Genomic DNA, 19848 nt, shown 5'->3' with positions numbered 1-19848 from the left:
GATCGCAGTTCGTGGACAGCCTCAGCTACTAAGTGAGGCCCTCTGCAACTCAGTGAGACTTGGTTTCAAATTTAAAAATAAAAATAAAAAAATAGGGCAGAGGGTGTAGTTCAGAGGTCGAATGCCCCTGGGTTCCATCCCCAGACCCGCAAAAAAAAAAAAAAAAAAAATATATATATATATATATATATGGTCTGGGAGTGTAGCCCAGAGGTAGAAGGGCTTCCAGGAACCCCAGTACCAGCAAATAAATAAATAAATAAATAAATAAATAAATAAATAAATAAATAAATAAATCATCCATAGTCCACCTCCTCTAATTCGCCAAACTTTATACAGCTTTTATTTATACACTTTATACACTTTTATTTCACTCTATCATTGTTCTGTCTCTGTCCTCTCCTTTAGATAACCACTGCCCCTCAAAAAATCACACAGCTCAAAACCCAGAAAGAAAACACTAAAATATCAATTTCTTGTGAAGTTTTATCTGAAGCTCTTCACTGGACAAAATTATTCATTCTTTCCCTGGACTAATATCACAGGATCACAGATTGCACTATCGATCACCAGATAACACCTGCTTCCTTTACATGGTCAGAAGTGCTTTGAACCTGGAGATCATTTCTCTGATATGAGCTGAATCTGATTAATGTTTACAGATTTCTGATCAAATGTCTCATGGCTGTGAGAAAAAAAAACAGACATTATTTCACTAATGGGTTTTGAAGACTATTTCAATCCTGAAGTAGTAAGAATTTATTCTCTTAATTCTATTGTTACTTTAAAATTGTGATCATCACCTGAGTTATAACTACCATAGTTTTCTACAAGGAGTTATTCTGAGATTTTATTTCCACTCAAGTTAATTAAAATGTGGAAGGTAATCTTCCCCACAGTCAAAGAACTGAAATTCTTTTGTTTTACTTTATTTTGGTTCGATATTTGATTAAAAATAAGAAACAAGGCGAGCGTGGTGGCACACTCTTGTAAACCTAGCATTTGGGAGGCTGAGACAGGAGGACTGAGGTTTGTGGCCAGCCTCAGCTACTTAGTGAGGCCCTTTGTAACTCAGTGAGACCCTATTTCGAAGTAATGAATAAAAAACAGGGCTAGAGCTGGGGGGATAGCTTGGAGGTAGAATGCCCCTGGGTTCCATCCCAAGTACCATAAAAACAAAAAATAAATAAATAATAAAAGTAAGAAACAGTAATGGCTGTCATCTGGCTTTTCTTATGAAATAAGATGATATATGATTGAAATAGCAAGTGAAGGATCACTTTATAAAATACTCACCACAAAAATCTGTAAGTCAATTCTGAAATTTAAAAAAATCAAGATGACTGCCCCAGAAAGCAAGAAGTCTCTTGCTGTCCTAGAAACTTAAAAAATGCTTAACAATTAGTGAGGTGAGGTCATGTCAAAAGTACACAGGAACCTAAAGGGGTCTTATTAGCCAACTTTAGGACAATTTGAAAATCAGAAAGAATTATCAGTACATTTTAATGTAAATATCACATAAATAAAAATCTACAAGTCCATTCCACCTTCAAATTTTTAAGAAAAAGAGAGAAATGTAACTTTGTGATTAGGGATGAATATAGAGGTAATCAAACTATACAGGAAATCACTGAAATGATTAACACAAAAGTCAGGGTGGTTGTTTCCAAGAGTGGAAAGGGAGAGAACATATATTATGCTGGTGGGTTGCTGGTATTATATGACAGGGTTTTACGGCATTCTCTTTATAATTTTTCTTAAATTGTTCATATGTGTTATTTATACTATTCTGGATATAAATCATATTTCACTATTCTTAAAGTATTTTGTGTAAATAAGAATTTTAATTAGTCACAATGTAATAATGTAAAACTAGCAATTAAACATTAGGGTCTGCATAAAAACTATCAATAAATTTCTCCAGCATATTGAGATACTTCTACTCAATAAAGCTGCATCACACCCTCACTCTTTTATGCCTCTTCACACACTGCACCACCACTGTTTGCATCTCTACTGAGGCCAGACTGCCACATCCTTGAGGTTAGAGTCTCTGTTTTATGGTACTCTATGCTCAAAACCTATGGTGTCCAGTATGTGGGGAGTGCTCTATAAATACTCAACGGAAAGACTAATGAAGGAATCAATGAATAAATGAATAGACAAGCAAGCAGTATGAAAAACATTCTCTTCTGACACTCTAAAACTTCAAGTCACACACATAAGTAGGAACCAGTGCTGATTCATTAAGTTGGAATGGAGAGAGTTCATGTTTTTAAATTACATTCCATGTCTGACAACAGTATTAATAATAGTAGCACAGAAGACAAACTGTAATTAGTTTTCTATCAACCAGGATATACTATGATCATTAACAGTACACAAATTGTTTACTTTTTTTGTTTCTGTTTCTAAAGACATTTCAGGCTCTTAGAGTATTATGGGACAATCATTACCATTATGAATAAGAATGGACTACAAAATGCTATAAACATAAAAATATATAAAAGATGGAACCCAATCTGTATTGATCCTTTGAATACATAATAGATGCTACTTTAATTAAATTTAAATTATTTATATCAGCTTTCTTTTATTAAACATTTAACAAAATTGAGTCAGTATAAAAATTAATTACTTAAACTTTCCATCTGTTTCTTTTCTATATACACAGAAACTTGTCATAAATTGTTTTCATCTAAGAAATAATATTGGTTTTTGTTTTGTTTTGTTTTTGACACGGGCTCTTGCTATGTTGCTCAGGCTGGTCTCCAATCCGTGGGCTCTAGTGATTCTCCTACCTCAGTAGTCCAAGTAACTGGGACTATGGGTGTGAGCCCAGCTCAGAAGGAGTATTTTGATTAAAGAGCCCAATCATAAGTGACGGCATGATGGCATACCATAAGCTTATTAAATATCCTACATTTTAGATTTGCAGTATAGAACAAAACTTAAACTTCCACATGGAAACATCTCTCATTAGGCATAAAGTTTGACTATTTTGGGGTTTTTTTGTGGTATTGGGGATAAAACCCAGGGGCCTTCTAACTCTAGGCTATACCCCCCGACCTATTTTATATTTTATTTGGAAACATGGTCTCACTAAGTTGATAAGAGTCTCACTAAGTAGCTGAGGCTGGCTGTGAAGCTGCCTGATCCTCCTGTCTCAGCCTCCTAAGTACTGGGATTACAAGTGTGCACCACCATGTCTGGCAAAAGTTTGACTATTTTTAACTTTTGACTCTGACTATAAGGCATAAACAAGCAGTCAGATTAATTGTTCATTTGAAAATCCTTCTTCCCTTGGGACAAGGGCAGACAGAATACAATAAACCAATTGTTTAGGGAGAGTCTTCCATGTTTTTGTTTGTGACTACATTTTCCTTATCAAAAAAATGGAGAGTGGAGACTAAATGTCTAGGATTAATGGGAAGTCGCCGAACAGTTATTTTACTGGAAAGAACTATGAGAACTTGTGAATTTAAGAGATCTAGCTGCTGCTTCCACCATGGTTGAAAGGAGACCTGATCTCTAAGAACCTGGGAGAGGAAAAGAACAAGAGCAGCACAAGAGTAACTGTGAGGCTTCCACTGGCCCTACTGCTCCAGCAGCCCTGGAAGTAAGGAGAGATAATTATTTCAGTAGATCATCATAAGATTTTCTTTTCTTTCTCTCTTTTGGTACTGGGGGATTAAACCCAGGAATGTCCTGCCTCCAAGCTATAACCCCATCTCTTTTTATTTTTAAACAGGTCTTGTTAAGTTGTTGAGCGTCTCACTTAAAATATGCAAGTACAACTCCTACTAAATTAATTTAAAATACCTTTCCATAAAACACTAACTTAATATACATCTTATGTATATATTTCTTCCTTTTTTTTTTTTTTTTTTTTTTTTTTTTTTTTTAGTTGTACTGTAGGATCAAACCCAGGGCCTCATATATGCATGCTAGGAAAATCCTTCACCTCCACCTCAGATTCCCAGTTTTTAAATTCCTGAAAGCCAGGGATATGGTCAGGCAAATGGAAGTGCACTAAGAGAATAAATCCTTCATGGAGCTGTTAGACCACCATCCTCACAGATGAGTATCACAGCGCCTTTCTCTGCAAAATCCCATAGCTTTTTTTTTTTTTTTTCCCAGTACTGGGGTAATGGAACCCAAAGGCACTCTACCTCTGAGCTATTCCCCCAGCCCTAGCCCTAGCCCTATTGTTTATTCTTTGTTTTGAAACAGTCTCTCTGAGTTGCAAAGGGCCTAAGTAGCTGAGGCTGTCCGTGAACCGTGATCCTCTTGCCTCAGCCTCCCAAATGCTGGGATTACAAGCATGCGCCACCATGCCCGGCATCCCATAGCTTTTTAACAGGCACCTTGTCTAAGTCCCCCACCCCTAGCTACTATTCATCCATCTGTGACCAAACTACCGAGCTGCAACCATGTGCATGACCCCCTTCCCAACATCCAGTCAAGGTACCATACCCTGCTGCCTTTGCGTTATTATCTTACACATCTTGGCACCATTCCCTCAAAGGAAATTCAAGCTGATCTTTATCCAGGAAGAGCCTTGAGCCTTTGTAGAACTCTCATTTGAATAACTAGGATTTAACCTGTATTTGTGACATATCTAGCATAATTACTTCTGCACCATTTTTAGGTCAAAACTGTTCAAGGTAGACAAAATAAGAGTCAAGTGGGAGTAACATGGTCACACTCTACACCAGAGAATGATTGTAGTTCATGCTCTTAGGATACGGGTGTATGGTGCAATCTGCCACACTGCCTATCATTGGCTGGAAAGAGATGCCAGCGAAAGCATGAGAAAATATATGTGCATTCACAGTGCGTGGTAACAGATTGATATATACACAGTAAGGAAAATATTTCAGAGACAAAGAGCAACAAGCCAGCTCTGTGCAGATGGTATCACCTGCGGTAAACGTGTACCTTATACCTCACTCTAAAACAAAGTCTATACTAGAAAACAAACAGAGCTATTACAGAACAGGCTTCCAATTGCTCAAGTTGGATCGTTTTCCTTGCAAAGATTTTATTCAACTAATATCTTAACATCTGTTATCATAAACTTAAGTTGAATTGACTCTGTCTAAGGAATCCAATTCAGTCTACCTGGTAAAGTTTCCTGCCATTGAACTATAGTGCTGTCATCGCTGATAACTGAGCAAGATTCAATAATTTAATACCTGGAAGAAAAATAGCACCAAGCTCTGATGGTCTTATCTTCAACATGTCTCCTAATCACTTAAAAAACTGGAGTTTCTATGGAATTGTGTAAAATGACAAGTTTCATGTCACACCTTAAAAGTATTGACTGTATGCAGCAAATTATACTCTTCAAATCAGCTAGTAAATCTATAAAACAAAAATATGCAGGCAGTTTTACAAGCAGAAAAATAATATTATGGCTGGGAGTGGTTTTCCTTGGAAAACTAAGGACTAATAATAGTCTTGGTCATATTAATCTTAAAAAAATAGTTCTATAAATTTTTTTGCAGTACTAAGGATGGAACCCAGGGGCATTCTACATGCCTATTTTGTACATCCCTATGCCTATTTTTTAGTCTTTTTATTTTTTGAAATAGGGTCTCACCAGGCGTGGTGGCACACGCTTGTAATCCCCGCGCTTGGGAGGCAGAGACAGGAGGATCACGCAGGTTTGAAGCCAGCCGCGCGCACTGGCTTAGGAGACCCTGTTTCCAAAATGAAAATGTAAAAAATAGGTCTGGGAGTGTAGCCCGGAGGTAGAAGGGCTTCCAGGAACCCCATTACCACAAAAAAAAAAAAAGAAAAAAGAAATAGGGTCTCACTGAGTTGCGAAGGGCCTCACTAAGTAGCTGAGGCTGTCTGCCAACTGCAACCCTCCGGTCTCAGCCTCCCGAATGCTGGGATTACAAGCATATGCCACCAAGCCTGGCAAGAGTTCTATAATTATTTGTGTTATTTAAATAATATGCTTATAAATGTGCTCTAATCTCCTGATTTTCCATTTTTAAAATGGAAAATGCTTAAAAAATTTAGAAGTCCTATTAAACATTTAGATAAAAGATAATGTATCTATACTAAGACAGTGTCTGTGCCCATTTTTAAAACTAACCAGAAAGCAAAAAGCTTAACTAAACCAGTGATACAAACATACAGAGGAGGCTGACTCCACCCTGCTCAGCTCTGATCTCTCATGAAAGGCTTGACTGGAGCCTGGCAGAGTGTCTTCCTCACCCACAATTCAGGCCACCTGAACCTATAAAAGACTGCAGCCCCTGGGATCCCGAAGCTTCTAGAATTTCTTCCAGACACTCCTTCAGAAATAACTTCCAGGTCTCAGCTTTTGTATGGGTCCCTCTGCCTTGAATCTCTCTGGCGCTTTGCCAGGCACCTCCAGTAGAATTTCCAGGACCTTTCAATTCACTTGCCCTTTGCTCTGGGCTCTGCAGTCAAATGCATTCGAGATGACAATGAAGGCCAAGCTGAGCTGAGCTCAAAAGACTTTCTGCCTGTGAGAGGAAGTTAAAACTAGACTTTCAAAAGCCTAGGTGTAAGATTCACAATTTAAAACTATCACTCTTCAACGTATAACAAACAAGAAGAAATGAAACATGTTTCAGCTAAGGGTTATGATCTACATAAAGATCCTTAGGTTATTCTACCAATGGTGGAAAGTAGGAATTAATATACTTCTTACAGACCAAAATTTTAAAAAGTTTCAGCTGAGCATGATGGTTCATGCCTATAATCCCAGTACTTGGGAAAATCAGACAGAAGCATTACAGGTTAAAGGCCAGCCTCAGCAAGTTACAAGACCCTGTTTCAACATAAAAAATAAAATAGGGCTGGAGTAGAATGCCCCTGGGTTTAATCCTTAGCACCACAGAAAAAAGTTTCAAAACATATGCATATATATAATATTAACTATATGTTTAATTTATTTAACATGTTTAATATACTATATATTTAATATATGAACACATCAAATTTCAATATATATACATATTACATACTATATATACTTATTTCTATATAACTTATAGGGCAGAGTTTCAGTATAAATTAAAGAACATAAGATCATTGTTTAGATATTTCACCTTGTGTCTATCCAGTTATCTGATCATTTAGATTTGCAATAGGTATAATACCCAAAAACTAAAGCTTTAGTAACTATTTCCAGACTTGCAATAGGTATAATAACCAAAAACTGAAGCGTTAGTAACTATTTATGATTAGCATGATAATATTTATATGAACACAGTTATCATAGCATCATTTTTTAAAACATCACAAATCTACTTTGTAAAACAGTTTAGCATCACCAAAACAATTAAATAGAAAGCTACCACATGACTTGACAATTCCACTTCTAAATATCTACCCCAAAGAAAACACATATACACACAGATTTGCATGCAGATACTTAAAGCAACATTGTTCTAAATAACTAGGAATTGTGAAAAAAATCTAAATGTCCATGATCATATATGACTGGATAGACACAAGGTGAAATATCTAAACAATGAAATAATATTCCATAATACAAAGTCCTTAAGTACTGACACATGCTACATCAGATAAACTTCAAAAAGCATACCATTTGAAAGGAATCAGACACAAGATCACATATTATATGACTGCTTTTAAAATAAATATTTAGAAAAGACAAAATCATAAAAATAGAAATTAAAGTAGTAATTGCCTGGAGCTGGGGATAGGAATGGAGGTTAAGTGTAAATGGAAAAAAGGACTCTTACAGGAGGAATGAAATGTGTTTTAAAACTGATTTATGGTGATTACTGCACCACTCAGTAGTTACTGAAAAATCATCAAATTGTACACTTGACGTGAGTGAATTTTATGAAATGTGAAATACCTCAACAAAATTGCTTTAAATAATCAAAATAAGACAGGCATTGTGGCTCATATCTATAATTTCAACTACTGGGAGTCTAAAAATAGATCATCACAAGTTCAAGGTCAGACTGGAAACTGGAGAGTTTAGGGAGACCCTCAAAGGGAAAAAAGGAATGGGGATTTGTGTCAATGGTAGAATGGTCCTGAGTTCAATCTCTAGTACTAAAAAAAATAATTCCAAATTATTTAATTTTATGCAATAAATACATTCCTAAAAGTTTGCATGTTCTATTTGAAGTTATATTTACTAACACAATATATTATATTTGAGGTTTACTTTAATAAGACAATCAAAATAAAAATATTCTCAAAAAAGATATAATAAGCACTGAGAAAATTTCAAAAGTTATTTTCTAAAAACATACACAGTAAATACCAATAAAGCTGAAACTCTCCATGATGTAGATAGTTTCTTGCAAAAATACAATGTTCTAAAGTTGGCTTCAGAACAAGTAGAAAACCTGAATATACCAATAACTATCAAACAAATTATTTATCTAGGATTTAACTATTAAAAAGTTTCCTAGACTGGTCAGGATAAATAAAAGGATATTTAAACATATATGTATATATACACACATATCTGCAAAATATTTATATTTAAAATATATAAAAATATGTGTAAGTATACATATACAAATATATCTATATTAAATTCTGAACAGTATTCTTTGGTGATAATAGCATTTTTGTCTTGGTTCTTTTGATAATAGGCATATCTTTAGAATTCATTGTTAAACAGAATGATGATTATTGATTTAGGAGAGCTAGTCTTTTTCATGTTGCTAGTTGAAATAATACATGTATCTTTAATGATAGATATGTATAATACATATATGCACATATATATAATTCCTATACTACATAAGATAATGTTTCTGTAAATAAAAAATTTTATTTTATACATATTTTAACTTTTGATGCAGAAAAGAACTAGTACCAATCTCATTCATTATTGTAGATACAAAAAATTTAAATACTATAACAGCAAATGTTTTCAACAGTAATGGAAGAGTTAATCTAAAAATTTTGAGAGGGCTGGGATATAGCCCAGTAGTAAAGTGCTTGTCTTGAAGTTGCAACACTGGGTTTGATACCCAGTACCAAAAAAAAAAAAAATAAAAACTTAAGGTAGAAACATCTTCAAAATGTAATCTGCAACATTCTACAATAGAAACCAGAATTTGCAATTGAGCAGCCCTCTATTTCTTGGGTTTTCATAGTAAACCTTCAGAGTTCTCCATACCCTTGGAAAAGCTTGAACCAGTACAGAAAAGCAATTACAACTTGCTCTGAGGTATTGATCACAGCGTTGTGCCCCTACAACCTACAAGTTTTGTTTTGTTTTGTTTTGTTTTTTTTGGTCAGCTTTCCTCATTCCTGAAAATTTGTTCTCTGTCCTTTTCTAAGCATTAGGTAAGAAAATTGGAAGCTAGAGTTTAGGTATGAAAGGTGTGTGATCTGATCTATTCTTCACTTCATGCTGGAACAAAGGCTTACAAGGAAATGTATTTGATGATCAAGGCTACAGGCACATCAGTAGTCTATGATATTTTTAAAGTTGAAAAAGCCGTACTTTGAGAACAGTACTGTCAAGCTGCAGAAGTGGAATCATAACTCTGAGAATAGAAGTACAATTTCTCTGAGAATGGATGAGTTACTTTCAGTACAATTCTGAGAACGGATGACCCCCTTGCTTTTCACCCTCAGACCCTATACAAGGTGCCTTGGACCAAGAAAAGAAAGAACTTGCCCTTTGTCTGCCTGGCTCTGATTTTTCTGCTCTCCCAGTGGTAACACCGACCCTTCACAAGAAGGCTTGTGGATGTGGTGGGATTGTGAGTTCTTGGAGTGACCCCTCTGGCAGATGTTAGCAGCCATCACTGGTGAAGGGCAGCAGTGCCCAGCCCACAGGTGGTCTCTGCAGGAGACTCATCAAGAAGATAAAAGGCTAGAGACAAAATCTCAGAAATAGTTAAAGGAAACCCTGGAGACTGAAAGGAATGTATAGCAGGAAGGACAGAAGTGTCTTGTGCCACAAAAATTTAGATATATAGGAAGTATAATTCCATTTTATAATCACAACTAGACAGGCCCACAACATGTGGACTCTCCATATCAGTATATTGGATATCCAACATGGAAAAGTAGAGTTTATTCTCTACAATCAAGAACAATTTTTGTTGTTGTTGTTGTTGTTGTTGTTGTTGCTGCTGCTGCTGCTGCTGTTGTTGTATGAACTGGGGATTGAACCCCAGGGTGTCCTACCTCTGATCTATATTCCCAGAACTTTTTTTTTTAACAAGGTCTCACTAACTTACTATGTGCTAACCTTGAACCTGTGATCTTCCTGTCTCAGTCCCCTGATTACTGGGGTTACAGCTGTGCACCTCTACACATAGCTAAGAATAATTTTTAATAGTAGAAAATAATAATATAGTCGGGCGTAGTGGCGTACACTTGTAATCCCAGCATTTGGGAGGCTGAGACAGGAGGATCGTGGTTCGAGGATAGCCTCAGCTACTACTTAGTGAGGCCCTATGTAACTCAGTGAAACCCTGTTTCAAAATACAGAATAAAAAATAGGGCTGGGGGTGATGCTCAGAGGTAAAATGCCCCTGGGTTCCATCCCCAGTACCGCCAAATAAAGAAAATACAATAACAAGTAAAATTACAATAACAAGTAAAATAAGAAAATTTATCTTCTCCCTTTATTTGACTAAAAAAGGCATTAATAAAGTTAAATAGCTATTACTTAAAAAAAACTTAATAAGACATAGGATGCTGCTCTAACATTATAAAGACGAGCTTTCACAAATCAAAAATTAATGTTCTACCTAACAATGAATACAAATCTTTTTATTTCCAAAAAAAGAAAAAAGGCAAAACTGCTATTATTAATAAATCATATAGTTAAAAAACTCTTAGAATAAGCATTAAGGTAAATATAGTAATAAAAAATATTATTTAGAAAAGAACATAAAAACTCTCATAATATTCCATCCATGTTATTGTCAAACTATAACTTCATTGTCAAATCCAAGAGAAACAACAATAAAAGGTGACTAGCAATATTTAGCAAGTTCAATAAGGTACAATAAGTCAATGGGTCTCCTAGATAACATCGATAACTAATTACAAAATCTGATGGAAAACTATCATATCCATAATAACAACAAAAATAAATAGGGCTTCCAGGAAAATATTCTTTAAAATATGTAGAGCATACAAAAGTAAAAATATTAATATTACTGAAAGATATAAAATAAGACATATTTAAAAAGAACAAAATAGAAAACAGGCAAGGTGGTTGGAAGACGCAGCTTTACACCTACCTGAGACTTTTGGCAAAAACGTGGTCAGATTTCTCCAGTATTACCTCAACCAGGAAGGAGATCTGGTTTATACACTGAAAAAAATTGACCCAAAGGGACAACAGACCTGTTCTGCCCATCCTGCTTGGTTTTCCTCAGAAGACAAATACTCAAGATTCATAATCACCATCAAGAAAGGGTTCAAGGTGCTTATAACCCAGTAGCGGTGCCTTATGCTCTGAGGATCCCTTAAATTTCTTATCTCTTCATCCACCTGCTACTGGAAACTTCATAACCTAATGGGACAGTCTTTGAGTCATGAAACACTCTTACCACCCAGACCCTTTGGAATCTAGTCTTTGCTTTGCCTTTGATCATGTTTGTATGAGGCAATCCTGGTGGCATCCTCCAGGAACAATTCCTACTCTCTTTTTATATTTTGAATTATTGCCAGGTTATTAAAGATAAAATAATTTTAAAGAAAAAATACATCATAATGTTGGTGGAAATTTTCAATAGTATAAAAATGCCCCCTTTTTTCCCAAATTAAAAATAGGTTCATCAACAGATGAATGGATTACAAAACTATGGTATATGTACACAATGGAATTTTACTCAGCCAGAAAAAAAAAACACACAATTATATCATTTACAGGGAAATGGATGGAACTCGAGGACATTATGCTAAGTGAGATAGTCAGTCACAAAAAATAAGAAATCAGATGCATTCCCTAATATGCGAAAGCTAGGGAGAAATGGGTAACAGGAGGAACTCTAGATGAAGAAGGAGATACTATATAGATGAGCATAAGGTGATCTGAGGGGATGGGAGGGGGAAACAGGGGAACTCTCTAAAGCACATGATGTACTTAAACAAGCATATCAATCACTAAGCCAAGCATGGGTAGGAGGGAGGGAGAGGGAGTGGGGTGGGGATCCAGTAAGGGCTAATTGGGTGATATATGCATGTCTGTCTCCACGAGGCTTTTATCCCATTAAGATGTATGACTACAGTGCACCAATTTAAAAAGAAAAATAGGTTTAGTGATAGTCCAATAAATTCCAAAGGAGAAGTGACAGAATTATTCTGAATTTCCATTTTAGGAAAAGCAGACTTAAGATGGGTATGGGGTATATGCCTGTAATCTGAGTTCTTGGGAGGCTGAGACAGGAGAATTGAGACAGGAGGATTACAGGTTCAAGGCCAGACCCTGTTTAAAAATAAAAAATAAAATAGGGCTAGGGTATATGTGTGCCTCAGAATTCAAATGTCCCTAGGTTCAATCCTGAGAGAGAAAGAGAGAGAGGGGAGGAGGTGCAAAAATATCTAAGAAACTTTGTAAAATAAAACTAATGATGAGGGCTGAGAAGCTATTCACAGATCAGGCTAAAGACAAATGCCAGACAAGGCAGAAGCTAAAGGACAGTGTTCCAATTACTGAACTTTCAGAAAGTGGAATTTTTTAAAACCATGATCTTCTTCAAAAAGTTCTTTTGTTTGTAAAAAGTGAACCTTTACCAAGACACCTTTTTGAATTATCAAAAATTCTAGCCCAACCAAGATAAAACAAATTGTTCATACTGAAAAACATTCCACTAGAATTACACATGGAGGGCTAGGGATGTGGCTCAGTGGTAGGAATGTTTGACTAGTTTGTATGAGGTCCTGGCTCTCATCTCCAGCACCACAAAAATAAGAAAGAATAAAATGAAAGAAAATTATACTTCTAATTCCAGGTAGTGCAGTAGGTTCAGCATCTTATATTTCTTTAAAGCTCAAACCTTTCACTGGATATTTTGAATGTTTATGATGAGACTACTGGATTTGAAGTGTGTGTGTGTGTGTGTGTGTGTGTGTGTGTGTGTGTGTGTGTTACTAGATATTTACTAAGTATCCAAACCAGAAGAATTCTGTCTCTGAGCTGTAACTCCACCCTTATTTTATTTTTTATTTTGAAAGTCTCCCCTAAATTACCACACACTAACCTCAAACCTGTGCTTCTTCTGTTTTAGCTTCCCAAGTACTGGGATTACTGGTATGTGCCACCAAACCAGGCTGAGGATATTTTTAATGACTCATCACAAATTGACCTAATGAAAGAACCACACTTGATAGTGGGGTACAAACTCAGTTTACTGTAATCCAATGTTCTGTCCATAAAAAAGAGAGGCTATATCTTATCTATAATTTGTGGTTATGGTTATTGTTATAATTATAATTTGATGAACACAACATTAAAAGTAATGATGTATGAGAATTCTTACCTAAATAGTATCAGGGGTCATGAAATTATTTAAATCTTTGGTTTATGCCCATGGAACACTTGAAAGCATTACAGGAAGATCATTCTAAAGCTCCAAGTTTATATTAAAACAATAGCCTCCTATGTCTTTAAAAACTTCTTGTTCATGAGTATTATAAGAGTGTTCATAGGTTCCAACTAAACCTATTTTCTAGGTATTGCACATTTTAACCTTAAGAACCCATTATCAGTATTATCAGTATTTGAGTTTGCAACCTTCATAGTAGCATCTTTCAGAATATAAACATCTGTAACTTGTTTTAGTGGCAATATTTCAAATTAAGTACCAGACAAGATATTTATGCTTTATCTTTTTTCAGTATAGTTCATTAATACTCATGAGAATAGTATTTGACATATCAATTCTATTTTAGAATTATAGCTGTTATTAGATTCTTTCATGTTGAGAAGTATAAAAAAAGAAGAAAGAAAATGAATGAGAGGTTTCTCCACATAAGCTATTAAAATACCTTATAATACAGGCATGTTAGCACACACCTGTAATCCCAGTGCTTGGAGGCTGAAACAGGGGGATCTCAGGTTTAAAACCAGCCTCTGCAATTAGTGAGACCTTGTTTCTTTCTCTTTTTTTTCTTTTTTTTTTTTTTTTTGGTGGTACTAGGGGTAGAACCCAGGGGCTTTCTAACTCCAGGTATACTCCGAGACCTATTTTGTATTTTATTTGGAAACAGGGTCTCACTAAGTTGTGAAGAGCCTCACTAAGTAGCTGAGGCTGGCTTCGAACCTGTGCAATCCTCCTGTCTCAGCCTCCCAGCACAGGGATTATAAGCATGCGCCACCATGCCCAGCTGAGACCTCGTTTCAAACTAAAAACTATAATCAGACTGGGGGTGTAGCTCAAAGGTGAACTATCCCCTGAATTCAATCTCCAGCATCACAAAAATAAAATAAAATAATTCATTATAAGTTGTTGTTTCTATTTCAAATAACCAGTATGCTATGGTTTCCACTTCAAGAGATATTATTTTTACGTGAATACTATATTTTTAAAATAAATTTTAACCACCAAATTTTGCCTATCATAAAATAATTAATTTTCATTCATTAAAACACTCAAAAATACCCATTGATGACTAGTTATCTGACTAAACAAATTAACAAAAATAACATTAAAAAGGAACAATAAATAGTAATGATGAAACCAGGCCCCATAATCAATGAAGAGATCTTCAGAAGAGATTGCTTTGAAAAGAACATTAAAATAGAGTAACTGAATCTGATGAATAAATGATCATAAGCCAGTAAGAGAAGGAGTGAATAATGCAACAAAATGTGGGGGGATCAATATCTGCGCAGACCATCATCCACAGCCTTCCTGTTGCCTACATGTCTTGCCTCCTCTGCTTCTCCAACATCTTTTAACAACTCTCTTGGCTTACTCTGTTCCACCCTCCTTGGCCACTTACTATCTCTCAAATGTGCTAAGTTTGTCCCTTCTTCAGGACCTTAAATTCCCTGTGTATTGTGTTTAAAAGTCACCTCCTTAAAAATGTCCTGTCTCCTGACAATCATTGCTCAAATACCACCTTTATCCCCACACTACACGGTCACTTTCTGAAATGATTTACTTAATACATCCATCGTCTCTGACTAGAAATACAAGCTCTCTAAGAATGGGATCCTCATTTCCTTATTTCTGAGCACTCCACAGTCTAGAAGAGCTCTCACCACTTGCTACGTAGGGCCACAAAAAATCAAACGGAACCACCATATAACCCAGCTATACCACTCTTGAATATCTTTCCAAAAAAGTTGAAGTCAGACTATTTTAAGTGATACATACATATCCATGTGCATAGCAGCACAATACACAATAGCCAAATTATGGGATCAATCTAGGTGTCCATTAACAGTTGAATGGATTATGAAATTGTGAGATATATGCAAAATGGAATTTTACACAGTCATAAAGAACAAAATTAATGCCATTTGGAGGAAAATAGATGAAACTAGACAATATTTATGCTTATATTAACCAGTCACAGAAAGTAAAGGGTCATATACTTTCTCTCATATGAGGAAGCTAAGGAGAAACTGGGATACAAGAGGGACTCCAGACAAAGGAGGAGACACACCAGAAAAGCAATGGAAGGTGTGTAAGGGAGGGAGGTGGGGGGAGACTTGATGAAGGAAACACTTCAAATGATGCTATGTACATATGGGGAAGGGGAGGGCATGGGGAAGGAGCTAGGGAGAAACTCAAGTGCTGTGTGTATGTGTCCTTATCACTCTGAACATATCATCATGTGTGATTACAATGCAGCAACACAAGTATATTTAAAAAGGTGTCTATGTAACAAGGAAAAATGCATATATGTGTGCTGACATGTACACATATATCTGTACATACTTGTGTGTATATGTGTATACACTTAAAGTTATATATGTATATGAAGTTAAAATAAGATCTCAAACTACTCAACATAAATTTGATTTCTACACAATCATTTTGTATTAACTGTATACATGAACATTCACCATAAGGAATTTAGTGGAATGACAAGATATTCAGCTACAGATTTATTAACAGCAGTGAGTGACCTATTGTTGTTCACTATCATCATATAACGTCATCACTTAATTATACTCTTATTTTCATCATCTTCATCAACCACACTGTAAAGAGAGCTTGATTAAGTAAATGAGACTCCTCCAGAGCTAGCTTCCAATTCCAATTGAATTTATAACGTCTTTTACCTCTCATGATTCCTACTTTCCTTACAAATGCAAGGCTCTCAGTGGAAAGCAAGAAAGAGGTGGCTAATTGGCAAATGATTCTTCTAAATAAAAGACAAGACAGGACTTGCCCATTTAAACATGATTTGGGTGCTCTCTGTCTCACTTTGCTCCTGCAACCCCACAATCTTCATGACACCTCCCATTCTGTATGGTCAGCCCCTTCTGCTCACATCTGCCATGTCTTAGTTCATAGTTGTCTTCCCACCCCCACTGTGAAATAAGGAGTAAAAAGAGACTGCTATAAAATCACAGAGTGAGAGAAAAAGCATTTTGTTGTTATTGAAATAAGAAGACAAGAGAGTGAGAATTTGTAAAATACAAACTCAATTTTGGAGCTAGAATGCTCAAGATCTGAGAGCTGTACAACAGAATCTCTTCCAAAAAAGGGGAAGGCTATAAAATACGGGCTCTTTTTTTCTAATTGTGTTGTATATTTCACATCATAAAACAACCATAGTCCATATGAAGTGTTCACTTTTTTGTGGTGTGTGTGGGGGGTGGTTTTTAGATCACCCATTGTAAGAGGCTCTAGAAGTACTGCTGAAGGGAAATTTTCCCCAATATTCTTGTATTGGACAGGAGAGAATTTCACAGAAAATGACGTGGCTTGAATTGTTCAGATAATATAGTTTAATGTCTTTACTGAACTGAGCCTCTTTCTTTCTGAGGAATGTTTCACAGGACAGCACAATAGCCACCCTTGCTGACCCCTGGAAAGGTCCAATGTAGCCTCAGGACTACTTTGGCGGGGCCAGACCATATGTTTGGTTTTATTAATATATCTGTTCTAAAGAGAGAAACTTCAGAACGATGGCCCCATGAAGGAAAATTGCTTTCCTCCTTTTTTTCATAATTTTGAAAAAATAGGAACCAGCTGTGCCTTTTTAGCCTTTCCATATTTTTATTCTCCTTTTGCAGAAAGGTTGAACTCTTGTATAATCTGGTTATAGATAATCTTGTTTACTGAACATCATGAAGGAATATTATGTAATGATACTTTTCCTTCCATTCCAAACTAAAAATATGCATTATTGGATCCATTCTGCAACTGAAATTCAGCGAAACATGGAATTATTTAATTTTCTTCCAGTTAAAAATTTACTTGTTCCACAGGTCTAGAAGTGATTCATAGAAAGAAAAACCTTTTAAGAAGCTTATTCAATTTTTCACCTTCCTGCTCCTAAACCAACAGAATCACAAATATGATACACAAACTAAAACCATGAAATAAAAACATTCTACATAAAAGTAAGAAATATTTGTGAAGCATAAAGAGAAAAGCTACCTGCCACCTCTGTTTTTACATAGATCCAAGGCCAAAAATGAGCACACTGAATATTTCTCAGCCCAGGAAACCTCCACTTAGAATATTATTTTATCCTTTGTACTTCTAGTAATTTCAAATTTGCATTGAAATAAGAAAAATGTTCAACAGAAGTTCCTGCCAACACTTGAAATAAAATTCTGCTTCACCCCTAACACTCTAAGCCTCATGCTCTGATAAGTATGACCATGTGTGTTTCTCCTTAAAAAAACAGAAAGTTTTCGGATGCAGATGTCTACAAAGGAAATGAGGCAATTTGAGCAGAATGGACATGAATGAGTATCACTTTTTTTTTTTTTGGTACTAGGGCTTGAACACAGGGACATTCTAATCTCTAAGGTACACTCCCAGTCCCTCAGTTATTTCAGCCTCTCAAGTACTAGAATTATAAGCATGTGCCACTACACCCTGCAGAAACACATTTTTAAAAAATGAATAGATGTATTAAATTCTGTACTAATTCAAAAGAAAAAGACTAAATCCAATGATTTATCAAATGCCCCATCTAGGGTTTGAGATATAGTGCAGTGGTAGAACATTTGCCTATTATGTGAAAGTCTCTAGCTTTAACCCCCAGTACTACAAATAAATAAATAAATAAATAAATAAATAAATAAATAAATAAATATCCCTTCCAAACCTAAAAATATAGATGGATAAATTATCATTCCTAATTAAAATAATTTTATAATTATGGAAATCCTAGTACTATAAGCCTCATAGAAATCTGCCTTAGAAGCTGTGCATGGCGGTACACACTTGTAATCCCAGTACTTGGGAGGCTGAGGCAGGAGGATCACCAGGTTGTGGCCAGCCTTGCTTCTTAGTGAGGTCCTCTGTGACTTAATACGATCCCATTTCAAAATTAAAAATAAAAAATAGGGCTGAGAGTATAGCTCAGAGGTAGAATGCCCCTGAGTTCAATCCCAGTACTGCCCCCCAAAATTTGCCCTATATCTGAGCATCTAATGGACACCACACATTATTAAGCATCACATCCTCTGAACCATTAGTCATAAAATATAATTTTATTCTTTCTGCTGTTCTCAAGGAAGACATTTCAATACCCAAAGTGTTATGCTTATAATCTGTCCCTCAGAGGAAACTCGTATCATATACATTCTTATACAGAATACTGAAATAACTCTCACCCCTCCACTATACATTCTTACATCTGCTACAGCTGTGCAATTTTAAACGTGTATCTATTTCTTGTTATTTGTCAGGCTTCTAACCTGTGAGTTAACAGATAAAATAGTTTGAAGTACGGTATTTTACTGGTATAAAAAAGTAAATTATAGTAAGGAAAAAACTGTACAGAAGGATAAGACGTTGGATGCAGTGTACACCTGACAAAGGGCGGCAGCTCAACACTTACTGGTTCAGCACGACATCGAGGATGAAGGATGTTCCAAAGGCGTCCACTTGGAAGCTGGCCTGGGCAACGTGAGTCAACTGCAAGACCAAGAAGATGCTGTCAGCCACAGCAATCAGATGATTAGTCTTGCTTATGATTATTCTAAGAGGCTTACAATATCGCAAATGAGAAAGCCAGTTCATTGTGGAGAATAAACAAAAGCATACTAAAGCAAAATTTGTACCTTCTTAGAAGCCAAGCATTCAACAATCCACTGTAAATTACTACCCAATCAAGGAAGACAAGTGCTCTACTTTTCTGCTTTGTCTCAAGTGGTAAAACATTTCATTTCCAAGAAGTCTTTACTTCATTAATCCTTTTCTACATTAAATGACTACCTCCTTTAAAAAAATTAATCTTTGTGCATTCAAAAAGAATGAAAAATCCTCAATTCAAGAGTAAAATACTAGAGTGAATGTGATCTACTGACAAGAAAGATATTTAAATCTATTTTTATATTTTTATCACATCTCAAATACATACTTTAATAACAATATTTAATTCTAATTTATAAAACCTAATTTTAGAGGTTTCTGTATCTTCATAAGAGCAAATTTGAAGTTCTGAACATCTAATACAAATATCACCAAAATTCTCTTATCCACAGCCACCCTCAGTAACTTCATGTGGTCCTCTGCAATTTAGTGAGACCCTTTTTCAAAATAAAAAATAAAAGAGGGCTGAAATTGTAGCTCAGAGGCAGAATGCTCCTGGGCTTCATCCTCAGTGCCACCAAAAAAATTTTTTTCTTGGATAAAAAAATAATGTTTCTAATGTCATCCTACCAACTCCCAGAGAGAGAATTACAAGGTACTC

The 19848-nt window shown here is 35.6% G+C and overlaps 1 protein-coding gene across 15 annotated transcripts in view; it reads right to left on the bottom strand.

Moving 5' to 3' along the window:
- The window catches only part of ADAM22 (ADAM metallopeptidase domain 22), a gene marked incomplete at both ends in the record, with an annotated part of 237120 nt that overhangs the window by 182251 nt on the left and 35021 nt on the right, over positions 1-19848 (bottom strand). For all 15 annotated transcript variants that reach the window (XM_080700872.1, XM_080700866.1, XM_080700869.1 and 12 more), the window contains one exon: positions 18994-19070. In XM_080700872.1, coding sequence (XP_080556998.1) covers positions 18994-19070 — 77 coding nt within the window. The remainder of the gene's footprint in view (positions 1-18993; positions 19071-19848) is intronic.

Source organism: Muscardinus avellanarius (assembly GCF_963383645.1).
Source record: "Muscardinus avellanarius genome assembly, chromosome: 9".
NCBI classification, from domain to species: Eukaryota; Metazoa; Chordata; class Mammalia; order Rodentia; family Gliridae; genus Muscardinus; species Muscardinus avellanarius.
This window is presented reverse-complemented; position numbering and strand designations above follow the sequence as displayed.